The 18,895-nt window shown below is 56.0% G+C and overlaps 1 protein-coding gene across 2 annotated transcripts in view; it reads right to left on the bottom strand.

Moving 5' to 3' along the window:
• Window positions 1–2,015: 2,015 nt before the first annotated feature.
• LOC111157651 (PHD finger protein 21B) overlaps window positions 2,016–18,895 on the bottom strand; it is an 85,411-nt gene continuing 68,531 nt past the window's right edge. For both annotated transcript variants that reach the window (XM_022519255.1, XM_022519256.1), the window contains exons 6-13: window positions 12,968–13,019; window positions 11,730–11,806; window positions 10,333–10,387; window positions 9,562–9,584; window positions 7,372–7,530; window positions 5,870–5,945; window positions 5,428–5,531; window positions 2,016–3,216 (exon numbers count right to left, since the gene is read on the bottom strand). In XM_022519255.1, the coding sequence (XP_022374963.1) occupies window positions 2,998–3,216; window positions 5,428–5,531; window positions 5,870–5,945; window positions 7,372–7,530; window positions 9,562–9,584; window positions 10,333–10,387; window positions 11,730–11,806; window positions 12,968–13,019 (765 nt within the window). In that variant the 3' untranslated portion in view covers window positions 2,016–2,997. The remainder of the gene's footprint in view (window positions 3,217–5,427; window positions 5,532–5,869; window positions 5,946–7,371; window positions 7,531–9,561; window positions 9,585–10,332; window positions 10,388–11,729; window positions 11,807–12,967; window positions 13,020–18,895) is intronic.

Raw genomic sequence — 18,895 nt, 5'->3', positions numbered from 1 at the left:
AATGGCCAGATGTCGGGGGTGAAACCACTGGGCTGCTGGCTCGTGTATTAGGAAGACGGAATCTTCCGGAAATGGGACAGGGGCAGGAGGGTGGGCCTGGCAGAGACAGATGCTTCCTGATGCCCAACGGGCAGGGGTGCGAGGCAGAGGCCCCGCCTGGAGATAACAGCCGGGGAGCAGTCAGCCCAGAGACAGAGAAGAGACAAACTGGAAAAACCAGGTGTGAGGGTCCTGGAAGTCTCCTTCAGCGGGAGGCCATGGTCAGCACGTCCCCCACTAGATCTGGCCACAGGGAGGTCAAGACTGACCTAGAATTGGGCAGCCCCAAGGGAATCATGGGGCAAGGGACACCAAAGGGTGGGAAGAAAACAGGAGACTGAGAACAATGGGAACCATGAGTCCCCAGGATGGGGGGAGGGGCTCCTTATGGGCCCCAGGGGCTGAGACTGGGCCGGCTCTCAGGGAGGCAGTGGGGCGCTGGGGTCAGGCAGAGGCGCCTTGAACTCCAGGCCCCACCCAAACTACGTGATTCTGGACCAGCTTGGAAACAGGACACGACTGTCAGAGACCGCCTCAGGCTGGGCCCTGCAGCCCCGCCCACCCCTGCAGCCCCGCCTGTCCCTTCGTATTTGATCCCACCCTTGGCCACATCTGGTTGTCCAGAGGTGGGCTCCTCACCTGACTGGGCCAACTGGAGGCCTTTGAAGGGCCTGGGGTCAGGATGCAGGGGTCTGGGTCCCCAGTTGGGCTGGTCTCTTGGAAGGCCAAGGACAAAGCCCCTGAGTGATTGTAGGGGCTCGTGTGCAACAGAAAAAAGTGGGTGCTGTCGAGGGGCTGAGACGAGAGAGAGGGAGGGAGCAGTGTCCACACCGCATAGCACTCAGCTGGGTGGTTTTCTGTTGCTTGTGACCACCACCGGGTCCCAACAGGTGCACCTGCCACCGGGAGGGGGAGGGGGGCGTGGGATCAGCACATAGAGGGTGCCCACGAGCTCTCTCGTCCCTCCCTGCCTCCCATCAGGGCAGGACCCTGACTTTCCACCTCTCCAACGCCCCCCACCTCCGCCCCTCGTGCTCCTGGAGGTCTCTCTGCTGAAGACAAAGCAAACCACGCGGCTTTGAAATCATCAGTCGAGTTTAATACGTCGTACAGAAGGAAAACTACATCGGCATATTTAAGACAAACACTTTTTCTCTACCCTCACTATCCACTGGACGGTCCTCCTTGGTCCAAAAACACTAAGTCTCAAGACACGTTGGCAGCTACCCCTCCCGGGTCCAACCTTCCACATCCTCCCGTTACATTTTTTTTTTAAATTTAATTCAAATCAATCCATCCAAGAAGAAAAACAAACCAACAAAAAGGATTCTGAAGACATTTACATCGCAAGCCACATGGGAATGCGTAATTGGCATCTAGAGTAACCAATATAGAAGACGTGTGTCTCACAGTTCACTTTGTTCATCAATAAAAGAATATAAAAATCTTGTTCAACCCAGTGTTAAGTGTATTAAAATAGATCTGTATCGTACAGCACAGTTTCTCCCGGAGTCGAGAAAATGACGGGAGGGACCATGGCAGTCTGTGGGATCCCGGCCAGCCTCCCCGCTCTGCACCTGTCGGCGTGCACGTGTGCGTGTGTGTCTGGGGCTGTGTGTGCACACGCACACGTGTGTTCAATGCAATTGGGCACCGTGTGATATGCTGGGGTGGGAGCCCGGTGGCTTCCGGATGCTTATCCTGTTGTGCTATGTCCCTCAGGACTGGAGAAGCTGGGGGGTGGACTCCCACCTCGGGAGGCGGGAGCCCTTCTAGGACGCGCGTGCCCTCAGCTCTCAGGATCACGAGGAGACAGCAAGAAGAGGGACTCTTGCGTCTCCGAAGGCCAAACCCTCCCGAGGCCACTGCCCCCCTCCCTCCCTCCCCACCCTCGCCCTCCCCCCCCTCCTGAGAGGACCCTCCAGATCTCTCCGGTTGGGCCGCCCCCACGAGGGGTTTCCGCATTCACACCTTGCAGCAGAGACCACTGGAAGCAGGAAAAGAAGTCAGCAAGCGTCCCCCCTTCACATTAAATATCTTACAATAAAAACGCCATACAAAAATGTAAAGTTATTTTTTGGCATAAATGTCTGTACCGGCAAGAAAAGAGGAATGGAACACTTTATCGGCTCTTCGAAAGGAGAAAAGGCTTCAGTCGTAAGTGGAGGGATTCAACCCCGGATAGAAAACCCACCACAGGCCTCCCCTGCAGCCTGCAGCTCCGTCTTGCCCAGAGACTCCATGAGAAAAAGACCTCGATGGCAAAAGGAGTCCAGAAGCTCAGCAGAGGGCAGGAGGTGTACAGCGCGGGCGCTCCGGAGACCCGGGGTGCGGAGGCCCTGGTAGGTGGAGACCGCAGAGTCCCTCCCCGGAGGGACCCACCTCATAGTCTCTTCCAAGTTCGACAGCTGTGACTCTGAACGCTAATAATACTGACAGAGCGGGGCCCGCGTTCCAGGAAGGCGCTGGGGCGCCCCGGCCTCGAGCCCCGAGCCCCTGAGTGGGAGGGGCGCGGAGTCCTACCTAGATTCGCTACCCACTGCTCGTCCCAACTACTGCTACTACTTAGCTAGGTCTTCGGGTTCCTGGCTCCCCTCCTGACCTCTGCCCTTCTCTCTCCCGGGGGGCAGCCCGAAGCCGAGGAGACAGCTGTGCCTGGAAGCCAGAGGCCTGGGCAGCCCCCAAAGCGCTGGGGGCTGACTGCGTCCCCGGCCGTCCCGTGCCCACCTGGCTTCCTTGGCGTCCTGTCCGAACGCGGACAGGAGGGCTCCATCCCCTCCGGTCCTGGCTCTAGGACTTCCACCCGGTTCCTTCTCCCTTCTTTTCTCTCTCTCTCTCGGTTGGGTTTTATTTTCATCTGAAATCCATAGTGTTTATGAATTAAGGCGGACAGAAACCTCAGGTCTGCTGAGCGGGGTCCCAGGAACCTTCTGTGGGTGTGAAGCCGGTCCCGCGGGGTCAGTTGTGCCCCTGGGGGTGCTGGAGGGCAGAGTGCATGGCTGCGGCTGGGGGCTTGGTCCAGGGCCCGGCCAGCAGCGGGGCAGGGCTGGCGGTTGCCATGGTGACCTGCAGCCTCTGCCCACCCTGTATCAGTCTCAGGAGGGCCCGCAGGCGGTCCAAGGACAACTGGGTGCCCCTCTGCTGGGCCAGCAGGCTTGTCTTAAGCTCTAGGCATTTCTGTCAGGGAGAGAAAAGGATTGGGGGGCGGTGTCTCAGAATCCCACCGTGCAGGCCGCCTGGGGCTGCCACGCTCTCAGCCCCTCTCCCACCGCTCCTCCCCTCTTGCGGCCAGAGACTGAAAGAAACCAGCCCGAGGGCCTTCCACAAACCCGGCAGCTGTGAGGAATGGAATTGCAGCCAGACACCCCGGAGAAGTTTGTTTCAGAGTTCAGGGCTAGAAATGGTGTGCCTGTGTGGGAGCGTGGAACGTTCTTCCTCCTGACTGTGATGCTACCTCGCTGACCAGGTCATTTCTCCCCCTGCTGAGGAAGCTGGGAGCCACTTCTGGCTCAACCACAGCAGCGGCAGGAGATCTGTAGACGGCCAGCCCGCTCTCTGCTCTGTCTGCTGCCTGCCGGGCTCTCGTCTTTTAGTTGGCTTTATATGTGTCATGGCAGCGCAGACAGCAGCTGGGACGGGGCCCCAAGCTGGGGTGTAAGCTACTTGCTCTTCAGGGAAATCACTTCTACTCCCTGAGACTGCACCTAAACTCTGAGACAGGAATAATCACAGAGCCTCCCCTTGGTTATTCAGATTAAGTGAGACTAGGACCTGGCATTGCCCTTGGCATCATCATTACAACCACCACCACCACCATCATCACCATCACCACCATCACCACCAACATCATCATCACCATCATCACCATCACCACCACCACCACCACCATCATCAACCATTATCACCATCACCATCGTCACTACTACCATCACCATCACCCCTCAACACTATCATCATGACCATCACCATCACTACCATCACCACTGCCATCATCACTATCACCACCATCATCACCACCATTTTAATCACTACAATCATGACCATCACAACAGTCATCACCATCATCACCGCCATTATCACCATCATCACCCATTATTATCATCACCATCATCACCACCCCATCATCACTAGCACCACCTCAACACTATTATGACCATCACCATCATTACCATCACTACTGCCATCATCACCACGACTATCATTACCACCATTATCACAACCATCATGACCATCACCACCATCATCACTGACATCGCTATTACCACCACTGTCACCATCACCATCACCACCATCATCACCGTCATCACCACCATCACTATCATCACATCACCACCACCACTATCATCACCACCATCATAACCATCACCGCCACCATCATCATCAACCATTATCACATCACCATCACCACCTCAACAATGTCATCATGACCATCACCACTGCCATCATCACTATCACTATCATCACCACCATTATAACCACTACAGTCATGACCATCACACCGTTATCACAACCACCATGACCATCACTACCATCATCACCAACACCACCATCACCACCACCATCATCACCATCATCACCACCACCATCATCACCATCATCAACCATTATTACCATCACCACCACCATCATCGCCATCACCATCTCAACACTATCATCATGACCAATACCATCACTACCATCACCACTGCCATCATCACCATCACTACCATCACCACCATCGCCATCACCACCATTATCACAACCATCACGACCATCACAACCATCATCACCATTGTCACTGCCATTATCACCACCAACCATTATTACCATCACCATCACCACCATCACTATCACCACCTCAACACTATCATGACCATCACCATCACTACCATCACCACCGCCATCATCACCATCACTAGCAGGACCATCACCACCAACCACCACCACCATTATCACCACCATCACGACCATCACCACTATCATCACTGACATCGCTATTACCACCACCGTCACCATCATCACCATCACCACCATCATCACTATCATCATGACCACCCCATCCTCAACCATCACCACCATCACCATCATCACCGCGCTCACCACCGTCTTGTTGACCGCCACACTACAGAAGGGAAGTCATTATGTTCACTTTACGCAAGAAGAAACAGGTTCAGAGACAGGGCTTTGCCACCGAAGAAGAGCTAGGTGGGAGCAGAGCTGGAGAGCCTCAGCTGTCTGACAGCTCTCTGCTGAGCAGGCCACAGAGCCGCACTGTCTACCTCCTGGCTTGCTGAGTGATGCTGGGGAGGCGGTCTTCTCCCGGGGCCTCAATAACAGAACAGCGAAGCTCTGGACTTAAATCTCGGGGCTCTAAGGTCCCCCAGCCTCCTGCCCCCACGCCCAGCGAACCTTCACGGCCGCGGCCAGGCGCCGGTCCCGCTCCTCCAGCTGCTGGTGCTCGCTCTGTAGCTCACTGCCTCTCTGTAGCAGCTTCTGCTTCTCTTCTTCCTTGACTGGCGAAGAGAAGGCCAGGTGAGGACACAAGCCAGGTGAGCCAGAAGGCTGGGCCACGGGTGAGCGGGAAAAGCAGTAAGAACCCGAGGTCTACACCTCCAGGCCATTCTGCCATATCCTCCTGCAGAAGCCAGGGGCCCCGGCTGCACGCCCAGGGGCTGGGAGCGCCATTCCCCGCACAGGAGCTGCCCAGCACCCAGGACCACTCCCGGGGGCCCTCTTTGCGGGGCTCTGCCTCAGAACAGCTTCGGATGGGCCCAGAGTGAGTCCAGAGGATGGGGCTGGGGTTGGAGAGAAGGGAGGCAGTGCCCTTCTCCACTCCCCGAGGCCGTCTTACCCATCTTGTGGGTGACGTAGGAGTGCACAATGGCCAGCATCCCGGTCCAGGGCACACCGTCGTCTTTCTTTAAGGCCTAGAGGGCAGATGGGGAGATGAGCAAGTGGACGGGCCAGAACCTGCCGCAGCCTGGCTGTGCCCCCCTGGGGGAGCAGGGGTGCGGAACAAGCTCTCTGAGCAGCAGGTTCCTCAACCATGTTGGGACGGGGCCGGCCCTGCCTCATGGTCGGCTCACAGGGCTCCTCGAGGGCAGGAACCTGCCTCTTGCCAGGGCCCCCCATGGTGCTGGCACGGAGGCCCCAATTCTTCCTGACCGAATGCATCCACGAATGGCCGCCTGCCTTCTTCCCATGTCCTGGGGACCCGAGAGCAGCCCCAGGCAAATGGGGGACACCTCGAGGGCCCAGTGAGGCCCCACCACCATGTCCAGGTGGGGAAGATAATCTTGTGTCCCTCAAAGAGCTGTGAGCCCCCAGGCAGTCACGACGCAGAGGCTGGTGGTCCCCACGGGAGACAGTGACATAGGGCCCACTGTACCCACCCTCTCTTTAAGTCCCCGGGGATGATGGGAACCCATAAGAATCAGTGTTTTCAGAAATAAAGGTGATTCCCCTATGATTTTGCAAGTAACACATCACACAAAAGCATAGGAAAGTTCCCACGTGCCTGTAACACTCGGAAGGCTGCACTCCCCCGTGTCTCATTCTACCTGCAGCTTTCTCGGGGAGCTGACGGAGCTAAGGAACCACTAAAAGCCTGGCGCCTTCTTTCTTTAAAACTTAGGTCCACATAGAGAACACGCCCCAAAGGATCACAAACTCTTTATAACGACCATCTCCAGTGACCGTGTAACATGGCCCTGAGCGCACCTGCTGGAATGAAGTTCACGGTCTCCTAGTGCTGCGAGGCAGCTGTATCTCTTCCTTTATAGACAAGGGGCGAGGGGTTTCTTCATGCACAGAATTTTATCTGTATTTGGATTCCTTCCTGGGACTACATTCCCCAAAGCTAGATTCTGCGTTTAAAAGATATATATACATTTTTAAGGCTCTTGATAAAAAGAGTGTCTACCTCCCCGCATCAGCACCAGAAGGGAGTGTTACTGTTTTTTCGAACCTGCTAGGTTTTCCTACGTGTGGCAGCAGGGAGACGGAACGCGTTAGTTAGCTAGCTCTGTTTTGCAGTTTGAGATGTTAGTTCAGGTTCTCCGTCAGTGGGAATCTGGAGCTCAGAGCTGGAGTCATTGGGTCAGATCGCTGCAGAGGGGACACCTCTGCTCAGTCGTCCCCAGTGGGCCTCTGCTGGCAATGTCTGAGATGGCCACTATGGGGGTGTACTGACATCTAGCGGGCAGAGCCTGGGGGCACTGAGACCCTACAGTGCACGGGGCAGCCCCACAGATTCCCCAGCCTCAGATGCTGTGCTGGGGGAGGGTCCTTTGGTGCAGGGAGAGTCAGTGGGGGGCGGGAGGGCCCGCTGCCCAGCAGCACAGTCTCGCGTACCTTCTGCTGGCACTTGGGGCACCGCCACACGCCCTTGGGCGCTGTCTTGAGGGGCGGGTCCAGGCAGCTGAGGTGGTAGGCCCCCGGGCAGGTGCCGCAGGGCTGCAGGTCGGCCCCTCGTTTGCAGGCGGCACAGTGCTCATCGCGGGCGACCTCGCTCTGGAAGAGAAGGGAGGGCAGGAGGCGGGTCGGTGGGGCTGGGAGAGAGCTGGAGGGGCCCTGGGCAGCTGCTGCCCTGACCTGCTTGGAACCCAGTGTTTCTCAGCAGTTCTGGGAGGAAGACGAGCCCAGGAACTGGGAGGACAAGTGGCTGCCGGTGCGTGGACTCCAGGGCACCACCTGGGCCACGTTTCCTAGGGACACGGCCACTGAGTCAGAGTCAGTCGGGGTGTGGCACCCCACCACCCTGATTCAGCTGAAACCCGGACGCCAGGCATGGGTAGCAGGGCAGGTGGTCCTGCTGGGGCTTAGGACACAGTCCGCCTGGGCCCCTAATGTCCCACTGTCCCATATCCTGGAGTGGGGGGGGGCAGGCCAGCGCTCACAAAGCCTCCCTCCTGCCCACCGCCTTTGGGGGTCTGCGGTCACAGCTTTCCAGTCCTCTTGATAGCACCTTGGTCTAACCTGGCATCTTCCAAAATCCCATGTGGGTTCCTGCACTCCTCTGTGCCCACCTCTGTAACAGGGGCTAGCGCCACCTGCCCCAAGGATGCTGGGAAGACCTGACAGGACACACAGAACACACTCCACATAGGAGCCTGGTAAGGGGCAGCTTCCTCTTTCCCTGGGCTAAAGGAACTTCAGACATCCCTTCTAGAGTCGTCCACCTTGGTTGTTTGGCCTCTGCTTACACACCTACAGGGACGGGGAGCTCACTATCTTACCAGCCAGCTCACTGCACTGTGGACAGAGAGAGGAGCCTCTCATCACCCCGTGTCTCCCGTGACCTGCAGAGTCTGAACAATTTCCCACCACCCACTGGAAAACCTTCTCCATACATGGGAGGTCTGCTCTCTGCCCGTGTGGCTGCAGCGCCTTCTGACTTCATGGTTGTGAAGGACCAGAGGGCTCTCATGGGGGTGACCCACACCACGAGGACCCCGGACCCCAGGCTGTCCTTGATGGAGGGGGCAGCAGACAGAGATGAGGCCTCAGAGGTCTGTTGCCAGCACTCACGTCAGTGCAGGAGCCCCGGGCCAGCGAGCCATGTGCCCAAGATTGCTCAGTGAGCCGGAGGTGGATGTCAGACCAGTGGTGGGGTCCCCTGCCCCGAAGCCACAGCCCCTCCAGGCCTGGGGTCTGTGGAGGCAGGGCTCAGGCTCGAGGCCCATCCTGTTCCCCTGCTGTTGGGCACAGGTGTCTGTGGACGAGCACGACAGGCCACCAGCACCAGTCTGTGACACTACACGGTTCTGGTGGCAAAAAGGCCAGGAGCACCAGAGTTTAAGCCTGTCGCCTGCTGCTGCTCAGTAGCCTGACCGTTATAGGCATGTGGGGGCTACCAATTCTTTTAGGATTTGATCCAAAACTTATTTAGAAAATGAGGTCACAGGGCACCTGGGCAGCTCAGTGGGTAGAGCATCTGACTTTGGCTCAGGTCATGATCTCAGGGTCTTGGGATCAAGCCTTGCGTCGGGCTCCCTGCTCAGTGCTGAGTCTGCTTCTCCCTCTCTCTCTACTACTGCCCCTGTTTGTGCTCTCTCTCTCTCTCAGATAAATAAAATCTCAAAAAAAAAAAAAAAAATGAGGTCACAACCAGCTTGTGTCCTGAGAAGCAGGGACACCAGTGTGCGTGGAGAGTTGGGGTCTCACAGGATCACTGAAATGGATTCCTGAGGGGTGACACCCTGAGGATTACGGGGTCTAGACCCTCGTGAGGTGGGCAATGATGACCCGAGAGGGCCAGCTCCCCCTGAGGTCACACAGCAGGGCCGAGCAGAGCCAGGTAGAGCCTGGCCGGCCCTGGCGTCAGCGGCCGCCTCCTGGGCCTTCTTGGCCCCGGGGTCCCTGCGTCCTCAGCAGCGGGTGGAGAGAGGTCGTGTTCGAGCCGCCTGTGGGCTGACCCGGGTGGTCTTGCAAAGCTCTCGGTAGGGAGGACTGAACCCGAAGGCCCTCCCCTGGGCTCACCCCTGCCAGGAGCGCCCCGCCTGTACCCGCCCCACCCCGACCTGCCATCGAGGGGACACCTACCTTCCAGCAGGGGTCCTCATTGGCTAGCACAGGGAAGAAGGGTGGAGAACACGTTAGCGGGCACTGGAGGGGCACCAATCGGGACCGGAGGCCACGAGGCCCGGTGAGGCAGGGCTTCCCACCTGGGGCAAGGCGGGAGCATCCCAGGCTCTGGTCCTCACCTGGGGTGGGACGGGAGCATCACGGGCCCTGGGACACCCAGTTCTCACCTGGGGCATGGCGGAAGTCAGGGTCTCTGCCCTGGTTGTGGCCAGGACCCACCCTGGGACGGGCACCAGGCTGCCCCGCAGGCAAGCCATCCTTCCAGGCACCTCTCACAGGGACTCATTTTCAACTGTGTGTGTGGTTTTTTTGTCCATAACCCACTCTCCTTCTAGTAAGTGAGGCCAAACCGCATATTTAATGATCACAAAACTTAGTTTTTCTCAGTTGCTGACTCAGAGCTGTCCGCAGAGGACACTGTCCAGAGGGGAGCAGAGCTTCTGTGTGTAAGGAATATTCGACCGTTTACCACAGGCTGTTACGTCCAGCCCTCACGTCATCATCCCGGCTCGAGGCCCCGGCTCTGGCACAGGCTCCGCCGGCCCTCCTCCTCCCCACAGAAGATGTCGGGGCAAAGGAGGCGACGGCGAGGAGGGCCCGGGAGCTAGAAAGCACCATGCACCGGAAAGCAGCTCTGTCCCCACACAGGCCTGGAGTGGGGGGTCACCCACGCCGCCTTGGCCCAGGGCCCGGGGCAGCCCTGAGGAGCCGCGGTCCGCGGGCACCTACCTCTTGCTGTGAGGAACAGGGGGGTGTTGAGATAGTTGGATGCCAGCCGTTTCCTCTGTAGGGGACGGAAAACAAAACAAAGGCATCTCACATGGAGCGCTCCTCAGGGACACGGCTCCTGCCCAGGACACACCCGGGACAGGCTCCCACCCACGGCTCAGAGGTCACAACCTGGACATGGGGGCAGCAGGGTGGGGGAGCGGCGGGTGAGCCGGCCATGCCCCGTGGGAGGCACGGAATCTCCCCTGTTCCCTGGGGATACAACCACCTCGCTCAGGAAGGACGCCCTCGAAACCCCACATCGGGTTTCTGGCACAATCCAAAAGGGGGCTTCAGCCATGGGCCAAGCCTGTTCAGACCCTGGTTTGGGGTGGCTTTGCTTTGGAGGGGAGATGGGTAAGTGGCGTCACTCCCTCCTCTCTCGATGTGGTTGGGCTGTGCTCACAGCTAAGGGCGAGGCCCGTGGAGGGCTGCTCCCGGAGCTACGGTGGGTCCTGGGCTCAAGGGTCAAAGCGTCGAGCTGACTCCTGACTTGCTAGTCAGGTGGTTTCCCACCAGCCACCACAGACTTGGGACACTACGTATGGCTGGGCCGGCAGAGCAGTGGATGGCTTCATCGGTGAGCACAGCAGAGGGGAAAGGGCCCTCGTCATACAGATGGCACACGGCTTCCTCAAGTGCTGGTCAAGAAACAGCTCAGCGACAATCTTTCAGAAGGGGCCCAGTGCTTAGGACACCATCTCAGACACAAAGCACACTCAGGAGAAGAGCGGGGAAGCAAGCGGTATGAAGACGGGCGTGTTCTCTATGCAGAAGCCGGGAGGACAGAAGCAGAGGCCAGGGGCAGGTGGGCTCCCCCGACTTGGGCCACCATCGCTATGGCCAAGACCCCTGCCCCCTCCCCACCGAGTTCCAAGTCATTGACAGGGACTCAGGACAGCAGCCTGGACTGACTAACACCCTGGGGAGGTGAGAACAGCAGGACCTCGACCCTCCCACAGGCCCTCCTGGGACCTGTCCCCCTGGCAGGGACAGCCCGAGTCTGGAAGGTGCCGGGTGCTGGCCTCTGGGGACCTCGCTCGGCTTCAGAGAGCTGTTGCGACTGCCGGACCTCAGGCCCCAAGGAAACGGCTTCCCCGTTAGGGGGTGATTCTGGGGCTGCTCCCCGGGGCCTTGACAGGGCTCCACACCTGATCATTGGGGTGAAGAACCAGGAAACCTTGTAACCTGCACCCAAGCCACGCTCCCCAGTGCAGCCCGAGTGAGGACCCCGCTGTTCTGATCTCCTGCGTCTGTTTCTCAACAGATTCTGAGCTCAGGAGGGGAGGGACATCATTCATGGTCATGCCCCGAACGCAAGTCCCTGGAGGAGCAGGTGAGGGAGTGTAGGGCCTCACCTCTGTCTCCAGGAGGCCACTGTAAGCGGGATTCGCTGTGCTTCTTCTCTTCCGCTCTTGGCGTTTGCTCTGGATTTCTGGAAAGGCACAGACACAGCAGTTACTGGATCCTTCCTGACCTGGGAATCCCGAACTCTTCCTCTGCAAACCCCGGGCATCCCGGTCCCCTCCCCTGCTCTGCAGCCTATCTGCCCAGCGTCCCCGCCCCAGAGTGGCTTCCGAATCACTCACTCTGGGGCAGACGGGTGGGCAGGTGCACTCTCGGCGCGGGAACCCCCATGTGCCATCATCCAGCCCGGGGGCGTCTCTCGGGGGATGTCTGCCGGCCAGGCTAGTGCCTGCCCAGCTGCACAGGGAGGCTCAGGGCAGCCCCAGGAACCAGGTCCACCTGCCGCTCAGGTGGGCTCTGCCCACGTGAAGCCTCCCACACGAATCCTTCCGAGAGGGCCCCTGGTGCGGTGTTTCCCGCAGTGACGGTGACCACCCCACACGCATGGTCCCCCGCTTTCCCGCCTTCTGCTTTGCCTGCCACATGGAACCTGGGATCGGTTTCTCTGAAAACAGCTGTTTTGACATGTTTTTCCAACTTGTCTTTTGGACTCAGTTTTTCCTTTTAAATCTTTGCAGTATCATTCATGTGTTTCCTGTAAGACACCCCAGACCAGGCTCCAAATAAATAAATACTTAGGGTCTCATGGGCGGGGGGAGAAGTTTTACGAGGAGAGCTACTTATAAAAAGCATAACCACAGTCAGGAGGTATCAGGAGAGCTTTTTCATCCCGACCTCACGACGACACTGTAATATTTCAAGGTGCAGCCTTCCTCGTGTTGCGGAAGAGGGGGCGGAGGTTCAGAGTGGAGGGAGCTTGCCCACGGTCCCCCGGGTCAAAGCAGCACGAGCAGGACTCAAACGCAGACCTTCGGACGTGACTGGGAGGGCCCAAGCCCGAGTGGCTAGCAAGTGGCAGGGCCAGGCGGTCGGGCTCCAGCGACCACCTCCTTGGGCTGCGTGCAACGGGGGAGCACGGGACGAGCACGGGACCCACACGGTCCCTTTGCCAAAACCAGGAGGCGGGCTCTGTGCAGACAGCCATGGAACCGGGGGGAGCAGGAAGGCTTTCTTAGTCTTTGAGCTAACGACCCTGGCACTTGGGACAGACCTCCCAGGAGGCGGGTCACTGGTGGGCGCTGCCTTCCCACCGGCCAGCAGCCCAGCCTGCCGCCGCGCAGAGTCTTACCTTCCAAGTGCTCCGTTGTGACCAGGCCCAGAGCTACCATGAAGGCGATTTTCTGAGGGAAGGAAACAGAGAAACGTTAACACGGCCTCCAGTGTCCGTTGATTCAGTGAACACTGCAGAGCGCCTCCTTACGGGGCTGGCTTCTCGGTTTCGGGTTTCCTTTGTTTTCACCTACTGTCCGTCCCAGGACCCCACCCACGACCCCATGCTGCATTTGTTTGCTGTGTCCCCTTAGCTCCTCTGGGCTGTGCCAGATTCTCAGGTTGCCCTGGTCATTAGTGACCTTGACCGCTTAGAGCTTGGGCTGGGCAGGAAGGACGCCCCTCAGCTGGGACCGGTCTGATGGTTTCTCATGATGACATTGGGTTATGGGCTTGGGGGCGGGAGACCACAGAGGTGAACCCCTTCCCAGCCCACTGTATCTGGGAACGTGTCAGCCGCGTGACTCCTCTGCCGCACGCTGCCCTTGATCATGGGGCTGGGGCATCGCCTTCTCCATGACACATCCCCTCTCTGTCCCCCGTCCATACTGTCCTCGTTGGGAGGACCTGGCTGTGCACCACTCACACTCCAGGAGGTGGGAACAGTGCTTTTTCTGGCCACGTAGATGGAAAAACTTGGGTGTAGTGGAATTTACCAGTATTCTCTTTTTCACTGTCTGGCTTTTTGAATCTTACGTACAGACTCGGGTTACAAAGCAAGCTGCCTGTGTTTTATTGTAGTACCTGTAACTTCACTGTTTACATTTATTTCATTATTACTATTTGTAAATAGGCTCCACGCCCAATGCGGGGCTCAGACTCACGACCCTGAGACTGAGAGTCCCATGGCCACCAACCGAGTCTGCTGGAGGCCCTCATGGTTCACATTCAAATTTTTTGATCCGTTTGGAGTTGACCCTGGTGTCGACCGTGTGAAGGATGGATTCCTTTCATTCCATCGGCATTGGTTTCTTCCAATCCCACTTACTGAAAATTCCATCACCCCACTTTTTGCTGGTTTAAGGAGCCCTTTTAAATCATATACTGAATTATCTCGAGTCTCTGTGGTGTCTTTCCATGCCTCCTCTCCCGTTCCTAGCTGTGCGGGAGCGACGGTGACACCTTTGGTTCCCAGGCGTCACGGGGTTCTGGCAGAATTCGAACCCCTCCCCTGTTCTTCCTGTTCAGCATTTCCTTGGGTCTTCTTGTGTATGTTTTCATGTGAAACTCAGAAACCATGAAGGACACCGAGGTGTGTTTACTGGGATGATGTGAAAATGATAATACATTAACTCGGTTCATGACGATAATTTTCGGACGTAAAATTCTCCTTTCCGGAACCACGGTGCGCCTCTCTGTTCTTCTTCTGCCTTCGGGGGTTTCAAACGTACCCTCCAGTGGCTGTCCACTGTTGTTAGTGTGTTGATTTTTTTAAAGATTTTTTTAGTTATTCATTTGAGAGAAAGAGAGAGTGAGAGCAGGGGGGAGGGGTAGAGGGAGGGGAGAAGCAGACTCAATGCTGAGCAGGGAGCCTGATGTAGGGCTGGATCCTAGGACCCCGGGATCATGACCTGAGCTGAAGGCAGATGCTCAACCCACTGAGCCACCCAGTCACCCCTAGAGTTTTTTTTTTTTTCCTTTTCTTAAGAAAGGGAGAGAGAGAGATACCTCTAGAGAGAGGGGCAGAGGGAGAGGGAGAGAGAATCTCAAGGAGCTCCCTGCTGAGCACAGAGCTGGACATGGGGCTCGATCTCTTGACCTCAAGATCATGACCTGACCCAAAATCAAGAGTCTGGGCGTTCAACCAAATGAGCCCCCCAGACGCTCCAATCCCAGGTATTTCATCTTGTTGCCGCTATGGCAAGGAGAGGGTACCTGTGAGGCTTCTAACACGCTACTCTGCGTGTCTGTGACAATTATCATTGGTTTGCATTAATATTAACCCTGCCGTGCCCGATTCTGTTGGGAGTAGTTTTTTATTTTTTAATTGATTCTCTTGGGTTTTCTATACCATTTCAAATAGTGACTGCCCGCTGTTCCTTTGCTTTTTTTTTTTTTTTTTTCCCCTTTTTTTCTTTTTAAAAATAGTTCTACTCCTCAATCTGTCTGCTTTCTGTGTTACAGGGGAGGCCTTTGGACGTTGCTGGAAGAACGTAGGATCTACACTCGGAATTTCAGCTCCACTCGGCTCCCCGAGGCAGGGTCCGGTGTGCTCCCTGCCTCTCGGATCGTAGCCAGGCCCACGGAGTCACATCTGAGTTCCTGGGCAGATTTAAACCCTGGCATGCCCAGCCTGTCAGCTGGAAGGCCAGCTGGGCTGGACATAAAGGCTCTCCTTTCTTCCTTCAGGAAGGGGTAGATACTGCTCTACCGTATACTGGGCTTGAATGCTGCCAGCATTCTTCCCTGCAGAGTGACATGATCACTTTTGCCAGGATGCCTTCCAGAGGCTTCTGTGCTGGGTGACGGGGCAGTGTGGACCTTTCTCCCTTGGCGTACGTGTTCATTTTCCCTGGTGCCCAGTACCGGGGACAGAGTCCGTTAACATGTACATAGTCTTTCTTCTTTGATTTTCATCAACTTTTCTTAAATAAGGTTAAAAAAATCGGGACGCACCACCACACCATGGAAAGGGGGGCCTGTAAATTCCTGGCAGGTGTGCGCTCACACGAATGCAAGACTAACAAAATTATTAATTTTTTGGTGGCCACAGGGCAGATTCTGGGCTCTGGCAGATTCGGCCGGTGGCAGTCTGAGCTGCCATTTGAGGCCACCTGGCTTCAGTGCAGTTTCCGGGCCCGGGGGCTGACCACATGGTGGCAGGGACTCTAGGGGAGCCCTCCAGTACCGGTGCCTGCCTCGCTGACCCCACCAGGAAAGACTGGACTGAGCAAAGACCAGCAATGTGGAGACCATGCTCCCTGCTCCCGTCACCCCATCCTCCACAGGAGGTCACTTGAGTCCACACTGACTGGAGGACAGGAAATGGGAGAAAACTGCCTCCATGGAGAGAGCCAAACCCACGTCCCTGTGGGTGGTGGGAAGTACCACTTTATCTCCTCCGCTCCGTAATTCTGGGCTCTGGTTCGGAAGCCTCCACTTATACGTCAGCTGGGTCCTCTTGGCTTAACTTCGTAGGGATCACTCTTGACTATTTAAAAACTCCTTCTTCCTTTTCTATTGTGTGTACTTTGCTCACTCGCTTCTGCCTCCTCCGTCCCTCACTGTGTCTTCTGCTGTGTCCAGGGCCCCCTGAGCTTATCCACTCAGATTTATTTCCATGCATAATTCCAGCTCACACTTCATTCTCTCTGGTATGGTGACCACTCAGCCTTCTCCCCGAACTCAGCCTTGTAACTTCTTCATTAGTAGTGATTCTTTTCTGTTCTCTTTCTTTGAATACACAGTAAGGTGTTGATTTTTTTTTTTTTTAAATCTAGGGAGTATCCTTTATCTTATGGTAAAAATGCTCTCTTTCCCCTATTTTTTCCTTCAAATGGCTTTGCAATGATGCTTTGCCCCATGCTTCCTTTTGTTAAAGGTCACTGAAGGAGGTGACGGTCCCTGGATCGGCTCTGAGCAGGGGACGGCGGGAAGCAATTTAAAAGCTCCTTCGAGTGAACTGACTTCATTCCATGTATATTACAAATTATCGCTTCTTTCTCTGTATCTCTGTGCTGTATCTGTGGTGGTGTATTCTTTTGCTTATTTGTTTTTTGTTTTTTTGTAGGGTGGGTAGAACAGAGGAAGAGGGAAAGAGAAAATCTTAAGCAGACTCCATACCCAGCGCACAACCTGATGTGGGACTCGATCTCACGACTGTGAGATCATGACCTGAGCTGAAATCAAGAGCTGGACGCTGAACCGACTGAGCCCCCCAGGTACCCCTAAAGCACCCGTTATCCCTGTTCACTCTGTCCAGTACCTTTTTAAATTTCAACGAATTACGTTTTTCCTTCTCAGATTTTTCAAGCCATTTTTATATTCACCCGATCTTACTTTGTTTTTCATGGTTTTTGCTTCATTATTCCTTACTGAATTCAAGTGCACACTATTCCTTTCTGAGAAAAATCTGCGTGAGCACCCTAAGCATGCTTCTGTGTCAGGCGTTGCTAGAGTAGGCCACAGACTGACTTCCTCCTGGATGAACTCAGGCTCCATCCGCGGACTGTGCCTGCCGTCCTTGGCAGGGGCTGCTGCCCAGATTCCAGAATTTTGTCCACAGGGTCATTTTGGGTACAACTCCTTTTTCTCTTCCTTCTGCATTTCTGTCTTATCTGCCTCCTGCTCACCCATCCCTTTGGGCAGGATTGCCGTACCCCCTGGCCTTGCCTCCCTCCTCAGGGGCAGCTGTGGCCTCTGGCTCAGGTTGGCTCCTTTCTTTCTTGGAGAACTTTTGCGAACCTCTGTCCTGGTCACTCTCACCCAGCGGTGGCCCCGGAGCCCGGGGGCCTGGTGTCGGTCCTGCTCACTGCTTGGGTTTCTGGGAAACAGCCATATACAGCTGCCTTTATGGGGTCTCTTCCTGTCGCCAGCCAGACCCCGAGACCTGACCTTGAATCCACCCGCTTGTACTCAATAACCTCTCTTCTTCCCCAAGCTCTTCTTTTGGGATTACCTCTTAACTCTGGCAAATATGACCCGAAACTGCTCCTTGGTGGGATGGCCACTGCCCTGGACCATCTGAATCAAACTTGGCCCATGCTCGCCCAGATGGGCCGTGGAGCGACAGTGCTCCATGAGAGAACCCAAACCATTACAGAGCTGACTGACATCTCTGCTCACGGAGGAGCCCCAGCCGCACGTACATAACATACAATGTACGTACAGACGTGATCCTTCAACACGCGTGCGTGACCTCATGCGCGCCTCTACAAACGATGACAAGGCTTCCCCATCTAAATATTCATCCTAACCCTAAACGAAAGGTACCCATTCACCCTTAGGGAGTCACTGCATTGGAAGTGTCTCCCTGTGACCTCCTTATTTGCTGCAAATAAAGTTGACTTTGTGCGATTACTCCGCCTGGCGTAGCTAATTTGCCAAGAGGTGAACTCACGTCGCTTTGGTTACATTCTAACATTTTATCTGCTGTTGCTGTCGTGTGCAGCGGAGTGCTATGTCTGGAGCCCGAGCCCCCCTTGATGGGTTTCAAGAAGGGGAGGGTGACTCGGTTATTTCTGAATTTTAGGAAAATCTTTCTAGCTGCCTGGAGAATACACGGGGGGGGTGACCCCATCCGGACGCAGGAACAGGGACTGTGGTAACAGGGATGGCGTGGAGGGAAGGAGCATGTGTGTGCACACGTCTTGCCCGGGGAGGTGGCTGGGCCCTTGTTCTGGCCGTCCCCCTGGAAGGCACATGCCGGTCTGAGGGTGGCCACAGTCTCAGTCGGATGCTGCCTGAGGCCAGGATAAGGGGTGGCACAGAAAAGGCCGCAGTTCTGTCCTAAAGGCCATGGACCTTGAAACAGGGAAGAGTGGGCAGAGCCTTGGAGTTGTCCTGGGTGCTGGTAAACTTGAGGCTCCTTTCCACCACCAGGCTGGCCTGCCACGGGTTTGCTCACACAGCCCCGGTAGCCACCGATGGTCACCAGCTACCTCAGGGCTCCAAAGGGTTCCTCTGAGGAAGTTTCTGGGGCAGCTGCCGCTCGGGCCTCAAGGGCTCCTGACTTGGGCTCTTCATGAACAGGTTTCAAAGACGCCACCAAGCCCCGCGTCAGCACCACACAATGCTCCCAGACCTCTTTAAAAAGAAAGTTTAATAAGGATTTTTACGCCAGGACATGTTGTAATTACAAGTTCTATGTAAGTCATTACATGTATTTATACTAATTATGTTGTTAAATGTAATTATGCTAATTGTATAAACGCACCATAGCTGGATTCCATGTACTTTGAGAGAGCGCAGAGGATCCACCCAGAAAACCTTCGACAGTGCAGTGGGC

The sequence above is a fragment of the Enhydra lutris genome, unplaced genomic scaffold, assembly GCF_002288905.1.
Source record: "Enhydra lutris kenyoni isolate GAN:26980312 unplaced genomic scaffold, ASM228890v2 scaffoldscaffold55, whole genome shotgun sequence".
Lineage (NCBI taxonomy): Eukaryota > Metazoa > Chordata > Mammalia > Carnivora > Mustelidae > Enhydra > Enhydra lutris.
This window is presented reverse-complemented; position numbering and strand designations above follow the sequence as displayed.